We start from the raw sequence: 15860 nt of genomic DNA on the forward strand, positions 1-15860 counted from the left end.
GTTTTACGAAAAGCTTTTTCGATTTTCAACGAACAATTGTATGGAATTTTAAAGAAAAATTGCTTTTGTCACTAGAAATCCTCTGGGGTTTCAACGGGATTGCTATAAACTGTCGGCGGCGACGGCGAACACATCTAACCATCGTGTGGTCCTCCGGGAAATCTGGCGGATCCCAAAAAATGAAAACTTCTAAATTTTATCGTTAAGCAGCAAGATTTTTCAGATGCATTTGATGTTGTGGCTTATACATGTCGTGGCCTTCCGAAAATTCCGGAACATCCATGAAATAAATAAATCAAAAACTCAAAGGTACAGCCCAATCGGGCTGTTCGCAAAGGTGACGTTGAACTACGTAGCTGTATGTAATGTACAGGATTTCGATTTTTCTGTTCGATGAGATCAAAGCAAACGTTTTTCAAGCCCAGGGTGAATCCGTTTTCGTTGTTTATCATGTGCTCCTGAGATTGATTGAGCATTACAAACCCTGGTGATGTATATAATTTTTAAACCAACTATTGAAAAAGAAGATAACAATTAGATTTTGATTCACAATTAATAACTTGTTGTACTTTAAATACGACTTTATTCTAGGATGGTTGGGTACAAAGTCATCAATTTTCACATTTGTTGATTATCAAGTTGCTATGGCTGAACTAGTCGCTAGGGTCGCGACTGGTGGTAATCATTGACTACTATGTTCGTGGCTAACATTCCTCCCTTCTTATTTCCAGAACAGGTACGGCTCGAATCTGGACGGCATCCGGATCACTCTCTGTGGCCGGACCGATGGTGGTTCTGGAACGGGATCTATAGGTGGCTGGTTATCTTCTTCATGCTCCGGTTCTGGTTGGTCGGTCTGGATGCGACCGCGTTCGGGAACATCATCGAGTTGACTGGAACCTGCTTCGACTTCTTGGTTGGAAACCGCTGGCACTACTTGCACCTCGGTTCGTGGCTGGACCTGGGATCGGACGTTGGAGGTTGATGGAACAGGAAGTGGTTCCTGCTCGGCTTGACCTTGTTGAGCGGGCTGTACTGCTGGTCCAGGAGATTGAATTCCAAACATGTCCACCAGGATACCAGTGGTGTGGAATCTGCTGCGCCGGTTGTTGCTTCACTGGAACGATGCTTGAGCTGGTTGGAGTGCGATCTGATGAGCTTCTTCCGTCCATGCCAATCGTCCAGTAGCACGTTGTGGTTGACCCGTCCGATGACCTCGATGATTACGCCGGATGCCCACTGCCACTTGCTGTTGCTGCGGTAGACCTTGGCGTAGACCATGTCGCCTTTTCGGAAGCCACGAGGAGTTGTGCCATGCTTCCGGTTGAACTGTTCGTCTTGGCGTTGATTGAGAACCACTGGCTTCTTGATGTTTCGACCAAGCATCAGCTGCGAAGGAGTTCTGCCATTCAGAACACGACTGGGAGTGGTTCGGTAGAACGTCTGGAGCGATTCCGAGATACTTTCCCCTTCGTTGATTTTGCGCAACGACCTCTTGAAGGTGTCCACAAATCTCTCCGCCTGGCCATTGGACGGTGGGTGATACGGCGATGACCGGAAATGTTGAATGCCGTTCTTCCTGCACAAAACCGCGAACTGTTCCGACGTGAACTGCGTTCCATTGTCAGAGACTATGTTGTTGGGATCGCCAAAACGGGCAAACAGCTCGTCGTGGATCTCGGTCACTGCTGATGTTGTCGGGGATCGAACTATGCGAATTTCTGGCCGCTTGGTGAAGGCGTCCACCACTATGAGGAAGTGCAGACCGTTGATTGGGCCGGCGAAGTCGATGTGGATACGCTCCCAGGGAGATTAAGCGAGTGGCCACGACTGTAGCGGAACCTTAGACGGTGTCTTCGAATGTGTGACACAGCTTTCACATCTCTTCACAAAATCAGCAATGTGGTCATCGATCCTCGGCCAGTACACGTGACTACGTGCCTACAAACGGTGATTCATGATGGACATCATGACGCACCCCTTCACTACCGATAGAGCGTCTCGATGAGCGAAGAAAGGGCGAGCTTCAGGGTTAGCGATGTCATCGATTTTGGAGGGCCATCAACGCTGGTTGTACTGGCAGTGCAGTACTGGATCACTTGTTGGAGAACCGGGCACTGGAGAGTAGCACCGCGCACCGATTTGACCGTAACTGGCAGCGAACTGATGGCTTCCTGGAGTGGAATCTCGATGTCGTCTTCCAGTTGAATCAATGCGATGATGAAGTCCTCCTCTGGTTTGACGTAACTGTTGATGAGGCGAGACAGTACGTCGCGTCGGCATATCTAAACTGCGTGGTGGACACGTACTCGATGTCGAAATTGTAGCACAGAAGCGTCAGGGCCCAACGTTGACGGCGGTTGGCCGTGTGAGCTGGAATACCCTTCTTCTGTCCGAATATCCGCAGGAGTGGCTGATGATCTGTCTGGAGGGTGAACTTGCCTCCGACCAGCATCCGATGGAATTTCGTTACGGCAAACACCAGTGCAAGACCTTCCTACTCGATCTGTCCGTAATTTGCCTCCGCGGGGGTGAGTGAGCGGGAAGCGTATGTAACAGCTTTGAGTGAGCCATCGGGGAACCTGTGTAGAAGGCAGGCACCGATTCCGGACTGCGAGGCGTCGGTAGCAAATATGATGCTAGTGATGGATCGTAGTGTGTCAGAAGCAAATCCGACTGGAGTACTTCCTTGAAGCGCCTGAACGATTTCTGGCACTCGCTGTTCCAAACGAATTTGGCATCCTTCTTCAGCAGCGCGTCGAGTGGCCGCCGCAGTTGGTGCATCTCCGGAACAAACTACGCGTAGAAATTCAGGGCACCAAGGAACGAGCGTAGAGTTGTGACATCTTTGGGCGGTGGCATCTTGACAATGGCTTCCACCTTGGATGGGTCTGGACGGAGACCGTTCTCGTCTACGATGTGCGCCAAATACTTTACCTCCGGCTGCAGAATGTTGCACTTTTCTTCCCTCAGAACGAAACCGTAGACCTGAAGGCGTTGAAACAGTGCGTTGAGCATCTTGTGGTGCTCCTCTTCGGTTTTGCTGGCCACGAAGATGTCGTCCAGAAACGTGTCCACTCCTTCGAGATCGGCAACCATGCTGTTCATCAACTGCTGGAAGGCCCCGGGAGCGGATTTTACTCCTGGTGCGAGCCGGTTGAAGCGGAAGAGACCTCGATGCGTGTTGATTGTGAGCAGCTGCTTCGAGTCGTCGTCAACTTCCACTTGAAGATAGGCGTCACTCAGGTCGATGACGCTGAAATACCGGCACCCATTGAGCTTGGTAAAGATGTCATCAGGGACCGGTAGCGGGTAATGGTTGGGCTCCAGGAAAGCGTTCAGTCCAGTTGAGTAACAGATTCGTACTTTTCCTCCCGGCTTCTTCACTACGACGATCGGAGCCGCCCACTGCGAGAAATCGACAGGCGTGATGATGCCCAGTGATTGAAGTCGGTCCAGCTCCACACCGATCTTCTCCATGGACGTGAAAGGAACTGGGCGCTTCTTGAATTAGTCCGCCGTGATGTTGCTGAGCTCGAAGTCTTCGTGCGTCGTGCTTCGTTAGCTGGAAGCACTGGTACCGCTTGCTGAACAGGGAGATTCGAACGCTGAACAGCTCTGTCAGCTTCTTCGCCGTCTAATCGAACGAGTACTCACGGGGGTGCTTTGGGTCACGCTGAGGCTTCTCAACAGCAAACGCACTTTCGCCGCATCGTCAAACTTCACTCCGTCCTTGAGGAAAAGGTCTTCGTACTTCCGGTACCACCGGTCGAAAACGAGCCCGTTGTCTGTATCGTAGACGAACTCCCGGATGTTGGAGGCCAGAGATTCGATGATGAACTCCGGGCTGCCCGCCGACCGATTGGAAACGTTTTCTTGATTGCCTAAATGTTCCATCATCTCCATCAGCCGGGTGTTTTGCTCCGCCATCGCTTGATTCTACCGCGTAAATTGAAACAACGTAAAAACCGCGTAAATCCCAAAATATGTCTGAAAATGCGCGAAAATCCCAAAATTCGAGTGAAAAAAAATCACATGGAAAGCCAATCGTTAAAATAATCGCGTAAAAACCGACTTCAGGTATGAAACGTTGGCTGTTCCTTGATCGAATGGTCCAAGAAAATTGAAATCCTTCGAGAAACGGCTGAGATATTAACGATCAAAGTTTATCATATTTTTGTGAAGTTTTTCGATTTTTTGCAATAGTAAAGTGTACCCCAGACAGACGTAGTTCTACGTCAATATAATGAATATCATCGCATAACACCATTTGACATTCTAACATCGGAACTCATTTCACTTGGTTGTCCACGGTCGCCGTGTGGTCGCCAACTTTGTAGTGCACGGAAGGACCACAAATCGATCGACCTTGCTCTCTGCGCATCTCGCCTTCTTGTACCCTGCGCTGCCGTAATCTGGCAAAGTGACGTATACGCCATTTTCCAAAATGGTGTTAACGAGTACTACTCATCTAGCTCTATAACAGAAAAATGGAAAACATGCATGTTGTAAAATGGCTGTTACGTCACTTTTCCAGATTACGGCAGTGCGGATCCTCATCAGGAACCATTTTTACCGGGTTGTTGCTCGACATTCTGAGCATGACATTGTGTACGGATCACCTTAGCCACCAAGTGATTCTTTTGAAAATGAAAAGACTCAGTTCATCATAAACACAAGGATTTTTCAACGCCATTTGTTATTACTATGAATAAAGGACTGGTGTTTGAATCCATACATGGACCACTGTTGGTGAAATTATTATTTTTTCATATAAATATTGAGGCTGTTCACAAATTACGTAACGCTGGAAGGGAGGGGGTCAAGCCGTGCGTTACGATTCATACATACCAATTAAACTTTCCATATGAAAAGCGTTACGAGGGGGAGGATGGAGGTCCAAAATCTTCAAATTTAGCGTTACGTTATTTGTGAATGAATCCATTCCGGATATTCCGAAGGACCATTTGGTGGCATGAATCACAATGTCAATGCTGTACTCAGAATGAAATTGAAATTCATAAAATGGCCGATTATAAATGTTCTTGATTTCCGTTCTCTTAGGGTTCTTTCACAAAATCCGTAACGCTGAATATGATAGCCCTGAGACGCAAGGGAGTTCCTGAGAAAATCATCGGCCTCATCGAAGCACAGTACGAGGCCTTTTCGTGTAGAGTGCTGCACAATGGGGTCCTGTCTGACCCTATCCGGGTCGTAGCTGGCGTGAGGCAAGGATGTATCCTATCACCGTTACTGTTCCTCATCGTAATCGATGAGATTCTGGTAGGTGCGATTGACCGTGAACCAAACCGCGGGCTGTTATGGCAGCCTATAACCATGGAGCATCTAAACGACTTCGAATTGGCTGATGACGTTGCACTCCTCGCGCAACGGCGCTCTGATATGCAGAGTAAGCTCAACGACCTTGCCGAGCGCTCCTCTTCGGCAGGTTTAGTCATCAACGTCAACAAAACCAAATCGTAGGATGTAAACACGGCGACCCCTTCCAGTTTCACAGTAGCCGGGCAACCAGTGGAGAATGTTGAAAGCTTCCAATATCTTGGTAGCCAAATGGCGTCGGACGGCGGTACCAAGATCGACATAGGCGCACGGATCAAGAAAGCAAGGGCTGCCTTTGCGAGTTTAAGAAATATTTGGAAAAACAGGCAGATAAGTGAACGCACCAAAATTCGAATTTTCAACTCTAACGTGAAATCTGTGCTGTTATACGCTAGCGAAACATGGTGTGTATCAGTGGAGAACACTCAACGGCTGCAGGTGTTCATTAACAGATGCCTGCGGTATATAATTCGGGCCTGGTGGCCTCACAACTGGATCTCAAACAATGAGCTCCATCGTCGTTGTCACCAGAGGCCGATAGCAACAGAAATTCGGGATCGGAAGTGGGGCTGGGTCGGCCACACTCTACGTAGGGGCGGAAACGAAATCTGTAAACAAGCATTAGACTGGAACCCAGCAGGACATCGCAGCAGAGGCAGACCCAGAGGCTCATGGCGGCGAAGCCTCAATAAAGAAATAAAAGAAGTCGACCGAAATCTAACCTGGCAACAGGTTAAAGCGATAGCCGGGCAACGCTCAGGATGGAGATCTTTCAAGTCGGCCCTTTGCACCACCGGAGGTGTACAGGATCCGTAAGTAAGTGAGTATGATAATTTTGATACCCCACCCTCCCTCTCGCAAGTTATGGACGGTTTTTTTTTTTGTACGGATCATAACGCTTGGTCTGACTTCCTTATTTCCCCTAAAGCGTTTAGTAATTTGTGAACAGTCCCTTATGAAAGCGAGAAAGTCACTATCATTACTAGGTGTCTTACACATATTGGATACTTTACGGATACACAGAGATAATATTTCTATTTTTGTGAGATGGGTAAAAATATTACTCCGGATAATCGAGCCATTTTCTCCGGTTAATCGAGCCCCGGATAATCGAGTCCTGTTCCGAAAATGTTCAATCAGAAATAATGGGAAAGATTCCATTTTGTATAAAAAACCCACTTTATATAAAAATAATATTTTTAGAGACAGAACCACCGTCTTCGGCCAAAGGTCGCACAGACTGAACATTTATTAACATCTAGCATGAGACAACGGACAGGACATTCACACAACACCCAATGGACCAGTGGAGAACTTTTGCGCTTTACGAAAAGTTTTCTAATTTACCAGGGCGGGAATCTAACCCACACTTCATAGCACATGCGTCTAGACGATTGACGTCGCTAACCGCACGGCTACGAAGCCCACGAAATCCCTCTGTCCCACGTGTCATTTGACATGATGTCTTCTAAATGTCACTTCAGCTCTTACGCCGGTTTTAAAGCAATGTCCTGTTAGAAAAAGTTATATTGTTCTGATTCGTATTACGAAAACTTACACTCTAAGACCTACTCAAAATTATATATTCGTTCAAACTGGGACAACACAAAAATTCAGTAGAAGATACTGCTTCAGTATATTGATAATTGCGAGATTCGTTTCGGTTCGACCGAATGCCGTTTGGCCGTATGCCACTAGGGCGAAAATTGTTTTGCCGAATATACCATTTGTCCGAAGAGGTTCTTCTTCTTCTTCTTCTTCTTATTCTCTTCTTCTTCTTATTGGCATTACATCCCCACACTGGGACAGAGCCGCCTCGCAGCTTAGTTCTTCAGCTTAGTTAAGCTCTTCCACAGTTATTAACTGCGAGGTTTCTAAGCCAAGTTACCATTTTTACATTCGTATATCATGAGGCTAGCACGATGATACTTTTATGCCCAGGGAAGTCGAGACGATTTCCAATCCGAAAATTGCCTAGACTAGCACCTGGAACCGAACCCAGCCACCCTCAGCATGGTCTTGCTTTGTAGCCGCGCGTCTTACCGCACGGCTAAGGAGGGCCCCAAGGGTCATTTTGGTCGAAAGGGTCGTTTGGCCGAAAGAGTAATTTAGCCGAAAGGATCATTTGCCCGAAAGGGTCGTTTTGGCCGCAAGGGTCATTTGCTCGAAAGGATTATTTGGTCAAAAGGGTCATTAGGCCGAAAGGGTCATTACGCCGAATAGGACATTTGACCGAATAAGTCATTTGAAAAGTGGGAAATTAGGAGGGAGAAGAGAGACGTTCCACTTGTCACTACTCATTTCTCACTTCTCACTGTGAAGAGTGAGTAGTGCGACGTTTCACTGCTCACCTGCACTGCACAGAGGCGATCCAGGACGATCTGGAGTGTCAGAGAGTGACAGACGAGAAGAACATTTCCAGAAGCCGGATGTGGCTGCCGATCGAATAGAGATCGGTACAAGGAAGTAAGGGCAGCCAAAAAACGAACTCACCGCAGGAAGAAGAAAGAGTATGAAGAACAAGCTATTAGCGAGGCGCAGGAAAAAATGGAGCAAAATGATATGCAACACTTCGAGACTTTGTTGAATAATGGAAGTGACGGTGTATCGGTGAACAGAATAAATATTAGCCGTGATGGACAAGCTGTAGAGTCGCCTACACTGGATGAGGTTCATTTTCATTTATTTAGTCTACATCTAAACAGATAACACTTAATATACAATTTGTCGCCACAATACACGGTTCGAGGCCGCATCTCTCCATCTTCGAATACGCCCCACGCTCGCCAAGTCGTTTTGCACCTGGTCTGCCCATCGCGCACGCTGCGCTCCACGCCGTTTCGTACTAGCCGGATCAGAAGCGAACACCATCTTTGCAGGTTTGCTGTCCGGCATTCTTGCAACATGTCCTGCCCATCGTACCCTTCCGGCTTTAGCTACCTTCTGGATACTGGGTTCGCCGAGGAGTTGGGCGAGCTCGTGGTCTATTCTTCGCCGCCACACACCGTATTCTTGCACACCACCAAAGATGGTCCTAAGCTCCCGTCTCTCGAATACTCCGAGTGCTTGCAAGTCCTCCTCGAGCATTGTCCATGTTTCCTGTCCGTAGAGGACAACCGGTCTTATTAGCGTCTTGTACATGACACATTTGGTGCGGTGGCGAATCTTTTTTGACCGCAGTTTTTCTGGAGCCCGTAGAAGTCCCGACTTCCACAGATGATGCGCCTTCGTATTTCTGCTAACATTGTTATCAGCCGTTAGCAAGGATCCGAGGTAGACGAATTCCTCGACCACCTCGAAGGTATCCCCGTCTATCGTAACACTGCTTCCCAGGCGGGCCCTGTCGCGCTCGGTTCCGCCCACAAGCATGTACTTTGGCTTTGACGCATTCACCACCAGTCCAACTGTTTGTTGCTTCACGTTTCAGGCGGGTTACAGTTCTGCCACCTTTGCAAATGTTCGGCCGACAATGTCCATGTCATCCGCGAAACAAATAAATTGACTGGATCTGTTGAAAATCGTACCCCGGGTGTTCAACCCGGCTCTCCGCATGACACCCTCTAGCGCAATGTTGAACAACAGGCACGAAAGTCTATCACCTTGTCTTAGTACCCAGCGCGATTCGAACGAACTGGAGTGTTCGCCCGAAATCTTCACACAGTTTTGCACACCATCCACCGTTGCTTTGATTAGTCTGGTAAGCAGCATACGACCATAGTTCCCACCGGGGTTGGTTATCCGATCTTCCTACCCTAAGGTTGCTCGTATCACGGACAGCACCACGGGGAGATAGGGATAGGAGTTGCTGGGTAAGAGGCTAAAGACCGCGAAATAGGATCTATTTTATTCCTTCTGGTACGCTTTACCCAGAATTTGCCGTGCCACTAGATGAGGTTAAAAAAAAGCTATTAAAGAGCTGAAAAACAATAAGGCTGCGGAGGAGGACCAGCTCCTGGCTGAACTTCTCATACATGGCAGTGAGCATCTTTAGGAAGTTCTGCACCATATTATGTCGAAAATATGGGAAGACGAGGAAATGCTTGCTAGCTGGTTGGACGACCTCATTTGCCCTCTCCTTAAGAAAGCGCACAGAGTGCGCCAATTACCGAGGAATAGCCCTCTTAATTCCGCGTACAAAATTATGTCTCGTATTCTGTATTCTGAGACCGCTTAAAGAGTCCTTCGTCGGTGAATACCAAGCAGGTTTTCGTGAGGGCCGATCAGATACGGATCAAAAGTTGGTTGGTTGGTAGAAGAATTTGTGTATCTTGGATCATTAGTGACGTGCGATTATGATGTTACCCGCGAGGTGAAAAGGCGTATTGCAGCTGCAAATAGGGCTTATTTTGGAATTCCTAACCAGTTGAGCTCCCGTTGTCTGCAAATGAAGACAAAATTCGCGCTGTATACTACTCTGATTCTTCCGGTGGCTTTATACGGCCATGAAACATGGACGTTAAAGGAGGCTGATCGGAGAGCTTTAGGAGTGTTTGAGCGTAAGGTGGTGACAGGAGAACGGCATCTGGCGTCGTCGTATGAATCACGAATTGTACCAGGTGTATAAAGGGCTGGATATTATTAAGCTTATACAACACGGCAGACTACGGTGGGCTGGTCACGTTGTTCGTATGCCGGAAGAACGTCAAGCGATGATAATATTTAGTAGAGAACCCGGAAGAGGCCGCAGGCTTCGTGGAAGGCCGCGTACACGATGGCTTTTTGCAGTTGAAGAGGACCTGAGGGCGCTCAATGTTCAGGGCGACTGGAAGCGATTGGCTTAGGATCGAGTCCAGTGGAGAAGGATACTCCATTCGGCGTAGGTTCATCGAAGAGCTGTAGCCCATCAAGTATCCAGTATCAAGTAAGTATAGAGGAATTTATTGAAAGAAGGCGTTATCCTCTCTTCATTTTGTAGAATAGTGCTTTCCCAGCTAATAATAGCGTACAGAATGACAGTTGAAGTTAATTTGACAAAAAATCAAATAAAAACAAAGTCTCTATTGCGTTTCTCTAAGTGACTGTTACCGACCTGTAGATGGTAACAGGTTTATATCTGAACTTGTTATTCTCTTACAGTATTTGTTTCATAACAGAGGTTGCTATCAAACTTGTACCATTGGTACTTAAAATAACAAAAATTGTAACAAAATTTCTGCTAGTTGAAAAAACGTAACTGAGCATGATTTCAATTGAACAAAAATATAACTTGCTGTGGTACATGAAAAGTGTTAAAAATAACTAAAACTATTACAAATTATGTTATTGAAAAGAACAAAGTTATCACTGGTTGTTTTACAAGTCAAGCTATTCATAATTCATAAATCACATTGTGCTATAATCATGTTATGACAATTATGGAATTTTCTTTTTTTTTTCATCCTTTTTCATCCTTTTCTTTTTTGTAAAAAAAATTATAACTAAATTATTTCAGTTATTGTTATTTGTATTACATATTGATATAATTTTGTTATGATCCGGTAAATAGTATATATTTTCATTCTTTGCAAAGATTTCGGTATGTGTATGATAGAAAACTATAGATTCGAAATGTATTCAGGGTAATTGAGTTTGGGGTAGTGTGCAATTCGAGGTAATGCCATTCGGGGTATTGGGCTGGAGCCGTTTTAAATATATTTAACCAAATATTATTTGACAAAATGAAATAATTGATTCACGTGTTCTTACATAAGAGGATTCTAGAGAAATAACATATTTAAAATGCACTCAGCCAACCATATTTTAAACCACCCGAAACAAACGTAACATCCGCATAACGTCCCTGTTTCCACACCTCCACAGGAGTTCGAGTGTGCCCGAACGAACCTGCACTAAGCAGTCAGATCCCCCCTTTTTCCCATTTGAATTTCACGCGCCAAATATTGTACAAAAGATCCCCAGATGGGACTGATGGCTTTTGTTACTCTTCAGGGTGCTGCCGTATGACGCCTCGGAGGGCTGTCTCGCAGTTGCATTGTTTGCATTGTTCTTCTGCTTTTGGCGGGTTTTTGATTTATGTCCCCGGGCGACAAATTTCAGCTATGCGGTAAAATATTCAGCTGCTACTCGGCGACCCTAACCTCTAATTTGTCTTTCTAAGCTTGGGGTTTAGCCCGGCTCACAAACTACCACCGATGATGGTTACGGGACCGTATGTACGGACATTTGACGGTTTTTGTGCTGGAATATATGGAATTAAATGCTAATCAAACCCAGATCGTGGAATTGAGACATTGCGATTTAATTAATTCGCATCCTAGCACTGACTGTTCGGTCAACCGAACAAAAAGGAACCTATGCAATTAAACGAAATAGCTTGTTTTGTCATTCTCCTACCCTATTAAACTGTTTTACGATTGGAGCACTTTTATAGTCGATTAAGTGGTAACTCTTCCTCTTCGGTGACTGAAGGTAGTTTATTTATTTACCCTTTTTCAGGTCATGTTGTTACATAGACTACAAGACGGGTGACACACGTTTATTAAAAGGCAAACTCGCATTAAAACTATTAACATGAGCTAGAATTTATGTTAATAATTTATCATCATAAATTTAAAACGAGACTGTTTTCAGAACTCCCCACCACATACGCTTCCGTTCTCGTAGCTGGACTGCTTCCCAGTGGGTATGATTGGGCGGGTGGGCGAGAGCCAGAAACTACGATAGTTATGGAAGCCAGGATGGAGAAGTAAACCACCCACGGCTCACTATAAGCGCTTCTCATAACGAGTGACGGGTGTTGCAAACCTACAAGACAAGGAGTCTTAAATCGTGAAAACCGAGGATGCTCACTTGTTGTACGGTGGCGTCCATAAATGGCGTACTGCAGCTGAAATTGCAAGTTCCCAATATGAAGATACTTTTAACTTTGCTTAGTTGTCCTCACAAATAATGTTTCCGCGAATCGGATAATAACGTTGGTTGAGTATGAAACTATTATTTCCCATCTGAGTTGAGATGAAGAAGGAAACATCTATTTGGATGACTTCCATATACTATCCCACTAGCAACAACCATCCAACTAGCATCCTACTAAGCACCCAAGTTAAAAAGTGCCTACATGGGAATAACAAGATAATTGATGCCAGTTTTAAAACATGGACTCCAAACCTTACCATAAGCCGTAGGTAGAAGTACTAAGTATGATATCAAAATATGTTTATCAAGCTTTAGGTATGCGCTATTAGCATGTCATGTTCTGGAGAAATCAACGAAGTAGACGTATTTGTAGAATTTATAGCCGAAAGAAATGTGCATATGCGAAATTTCCAATTCCCTTCACCATCAACCAGCCTTTTTCGTTTGCGTGCTGTCCTTCACAGGGACAGGGTGTTTCGATTCCTACTGCCCAGAATCTACATTTTTATATAGGCCTACGATATCCCTTTGGTCGTCGTCAGAGCTACCCTGGACGAACTTTTTGCGCCATCTCTCGTTGGGTCATTTCGGTTGGGCTAGCTAGAGCGTCCGTAGACACGTATGTTGTGGAAGTCATCAATTATCAGGCCGAAACATAAAGTTGGTGGATCTCCCTATCCCCAACTGCAAAATCGTTAAAGAGCTTGGTGCCCCTATCGACCGGGGTAAAACCTTGCTTCCCCACTTACGTGTGTTAAGATCAGCTGTGAAACCAGCTTCAATTTAGTCCGAACCCTGTCCAAAAACCACAAGACTATATTGAATCCAAAGAATTGTTCGTTGAACTCGTATTAGCGATCGTGTAGTATTAGCATCAGCATTAGTACCGCCATCGGGGGTGACAATGGGTCTGGGGGTGAGAATGGGTCATCGCTCTCACCGGCAGTCTGGAGGTCGTAGAGCAAAATCATTCAAAAAGGTCTCTTATATTTTAGTCTTCTTGCCCTCAGATACATTCAATCTATTCTACAAGCATTCTAAGTGGTTGAAACGAGCGCCTAACATAGCTTTGGTCCTCACAAGTTCCTATACTTACGCTTCCACGGGTCTACTGATGACAATTGACCGCCAGCTAAGGGTTGCGTACTTAGCTGGTAGTGTAGCCTGGTCAATGTTGTCCTTCTGACATCAGCTAGAGTGAGAGGGTGCGTCCTGTGGGGTCTGCCCAGGATGTGGCGGGGTTCGGCAGTGGGCTCTGTTGAACTTCTATAAAAAGCTGCATGTGTCCCCAAGCAGGCCCTATCAAAGCGCACTAGCCTAGTCCTGGTGTTGGGTGGGACTTTAAACAAATTTGACCCGACTGATCCAGCGTCTGTCCACCAAGGAGGTGCGGCTCCAACAGCGTCTGTTCTGGCATCCAGCGGCTGAGTATGAAATGCTATTCCCCGGAAGCTATACCTAAGATGACAGCCCCATCTCGGTGGATAGGGAACCTTGGGTCAACAACCTACTGTTCCCGAAACATCAATTTGTTCGAGAATCCGATAATCAAAGAATACGGACTAATTTGACGGCGACGACTCTTAGCGCGAAACAACGGACACGAATAGGAACATGGAACGTTTTAACCCTAGCCCAGCAGGGTAAATTGGCACAACTTGCCAATGAGGCACGCCGCATGAAACTTGAGATCCTGGGACTGAGTGGTTTACTGGTTTACGAGGAGAACACGCTCCACGGCATCGCGGAGTTAGTTTCCTACTAAGCGCTCAGGCACACTCTGCGCTTATGAAGTAGGAACCTATGAAAGGATTGAAAGGATAATCGTTGCCAGATTTAGAACACGGGTCCGAAACCTTACTATAATCCAATGTTATGCTCCAACCGATGCTGCCGATCTGCAAGACAAAGAGAACTTCTACAGTCAACTCAATGCCGTCGTAGATAGAATTCCGATGGGTGATATCAAGATCTGTTTGGGCAACTTCAATGCGAAGATCGGATCCGACAACTCGAACCATGAGCGCATTATGGGACGCCATGGTTTCGGAGAAATAAGCGAAAACGGAGAGCTGTTCGCAGAATTTTGTGGTAATAACGACATGGTGATCGGGGGCTCGCTCTTCCCTCATCGACCGGTTCACAAGGTCACGTGGGTCTCCCGTGACGGCTTTACAAAAATTCGTCGGCGGGAGGAAAGAGTTGGACGACGATTCAACACACGTCGACTGGAAAATGCCACGGTGAAAGAGTCCTTCGTTGAAGAACTGGAGACGCGTGCTGCAGATATTCCGGAAGGTGGCAGTGTGGAAGACCAACAGACCGCCATCAAGAATGCCTTCATCGGCACCAACGAGAACAATCTGGGCGAACTGTGTAGCTGACACTGGCGATCTTAAGTAAATGTGCGGCTTAAGCGCCACTCCAATAAAGGAGACCGCACACCAAGTTTGTTTGCCCGGATGAGACTAAATCAAGGCGAGTCCAAGTATAATCTTCGAAGAAGAATGAGATCGATCCAGTGTAAAAACTAGAAGAAAAGAAGTAGAAGAAAACTTTTGCAGCTTGATCCTGCCAAGTGGTTTGGTCAGTGCATAGCATCAGCTAACATCTCTTCAGTAGGACAGTAGACGAGCTTCAGCACTCTTTCGACACGCAAATGTTTCACAAAATACTCCCTGGTTACAATGTGTTAAGATCACCGACTGGTTCGCTCTGATACGACAAATTTAATGCAGCAATGGTTATTTTCCCATATCTCCAAAGGTTCAACTTGCGGTTTGTCGAAATCTTCCAGCAACTTTCGAAGCCACACTGCCTCTTGACTAGCCTCGCTCACAGCAACGTACACCGACTCCATTACGCAACCCTATAGACGACTCGCTCAAGAAGTAGATATAGCCGCACCAGTGTACAAGAAAATATTTCCGGTTGTTGATTTCTGGGTTTTGCAGTCAGTAGCCCAATCTGCATCGGAATACCCAATTATTTTGCCAGCCGTATTTCCGTGATGCAGACACAACTATCTCGTTGTTTTCAAATAACGGAGCACTAATACTACTACCCAAAGCTCCTACTACTTAGCTCTGGTATTTCGTTGCATCTTCCAGAAATGGACTTTTAGAATCAGCTTTCGTGAAGTCTTCTTTCTTCAGCATCACGAAATCTACAACGTTCAACCAAACGATTAATGTAGTCTTCAAGAGAGATCCCGTAATTTACAGCTGTCCTGGTGACCTCTAGTCCCAGAAAATAGTTTAGATCGCCAAGATTCGTCATCTCAAACTCCTTCTTCAGCGCTTAATAGATTTTCTCTCTAGTAATTTTTTTTTCTAGAATTCAACATGATCCGTAAATACGTTTGGAGAATGTAAATTTATAAAAAGGTCCAAACTTCTTAATTTAAAAAAAAATAAATTTCCGCTCATCCCGTCATGAATGCAACCCTCCTAAAATTTTTACTAAAGAGTAGAATGAAAAGGAGTCATGATTAAACTGCATGGTCTAGTATCGAGATTGTTAATCTACTTTTCCTCGTAGTGAGCACTGGCACTTGTAAAATAAAACATAGAACATGTAAACATTCCGGTAACTCCAGCTTTCACTCTCCAATCCCTTTTTCTCCAATCGAGGAGTTTTTGAGAGTTCTTCTTCTTCATTGACAT

The 15860-nt window shown here is 45.8% G+C and overlaps 1 protein-coding gene across 1 annotated transcript; it reads right to left on the reverse strand.

Moving 5' to 3' along the window:
• Positions 1-2796: 2796 nt before the first annotated feature.
• Positions 2797-3480, reverse strand: LOC134223036 (uncharacterized protein K02A2.6-like). Its single transcript, XM_062702174.1, has one exon. The coding sequence runs from the start codon at positions 3478-3480 to the stop codon at positions 2797-2799; it is 684 nt and encodes a 227-aa protein (XP_062558158.1).
• Positions 3481-15860: the final 12380 nt, after the last annotated feature.

This window comes from Armigeres subalbatus, chromosome 3 (genome assembly GCF_024139115.2).
Source record: "Armigeres subalbatus isolate Guangzhou_Male chromosome 3, GZ_Asu_2, whole genome shotgun sequence".
In the NCBI taxonomy this organism is placed as follows: Eukaryota; Metazoa; Arthropoda; class Insecta; order Diptera; family Culicidae; genus Armigeres; species Armigeres subalbatus.

Excerpts from the sequence above, each read along its gene's own strand:
- LOC134223036 (XM_062702174.1), bottom strand. The coding sequence starts at position 3,480 with ATGGAGAAGATCGGTGTGGAGCTGGACCGACTTCAATCACTGGGCATC.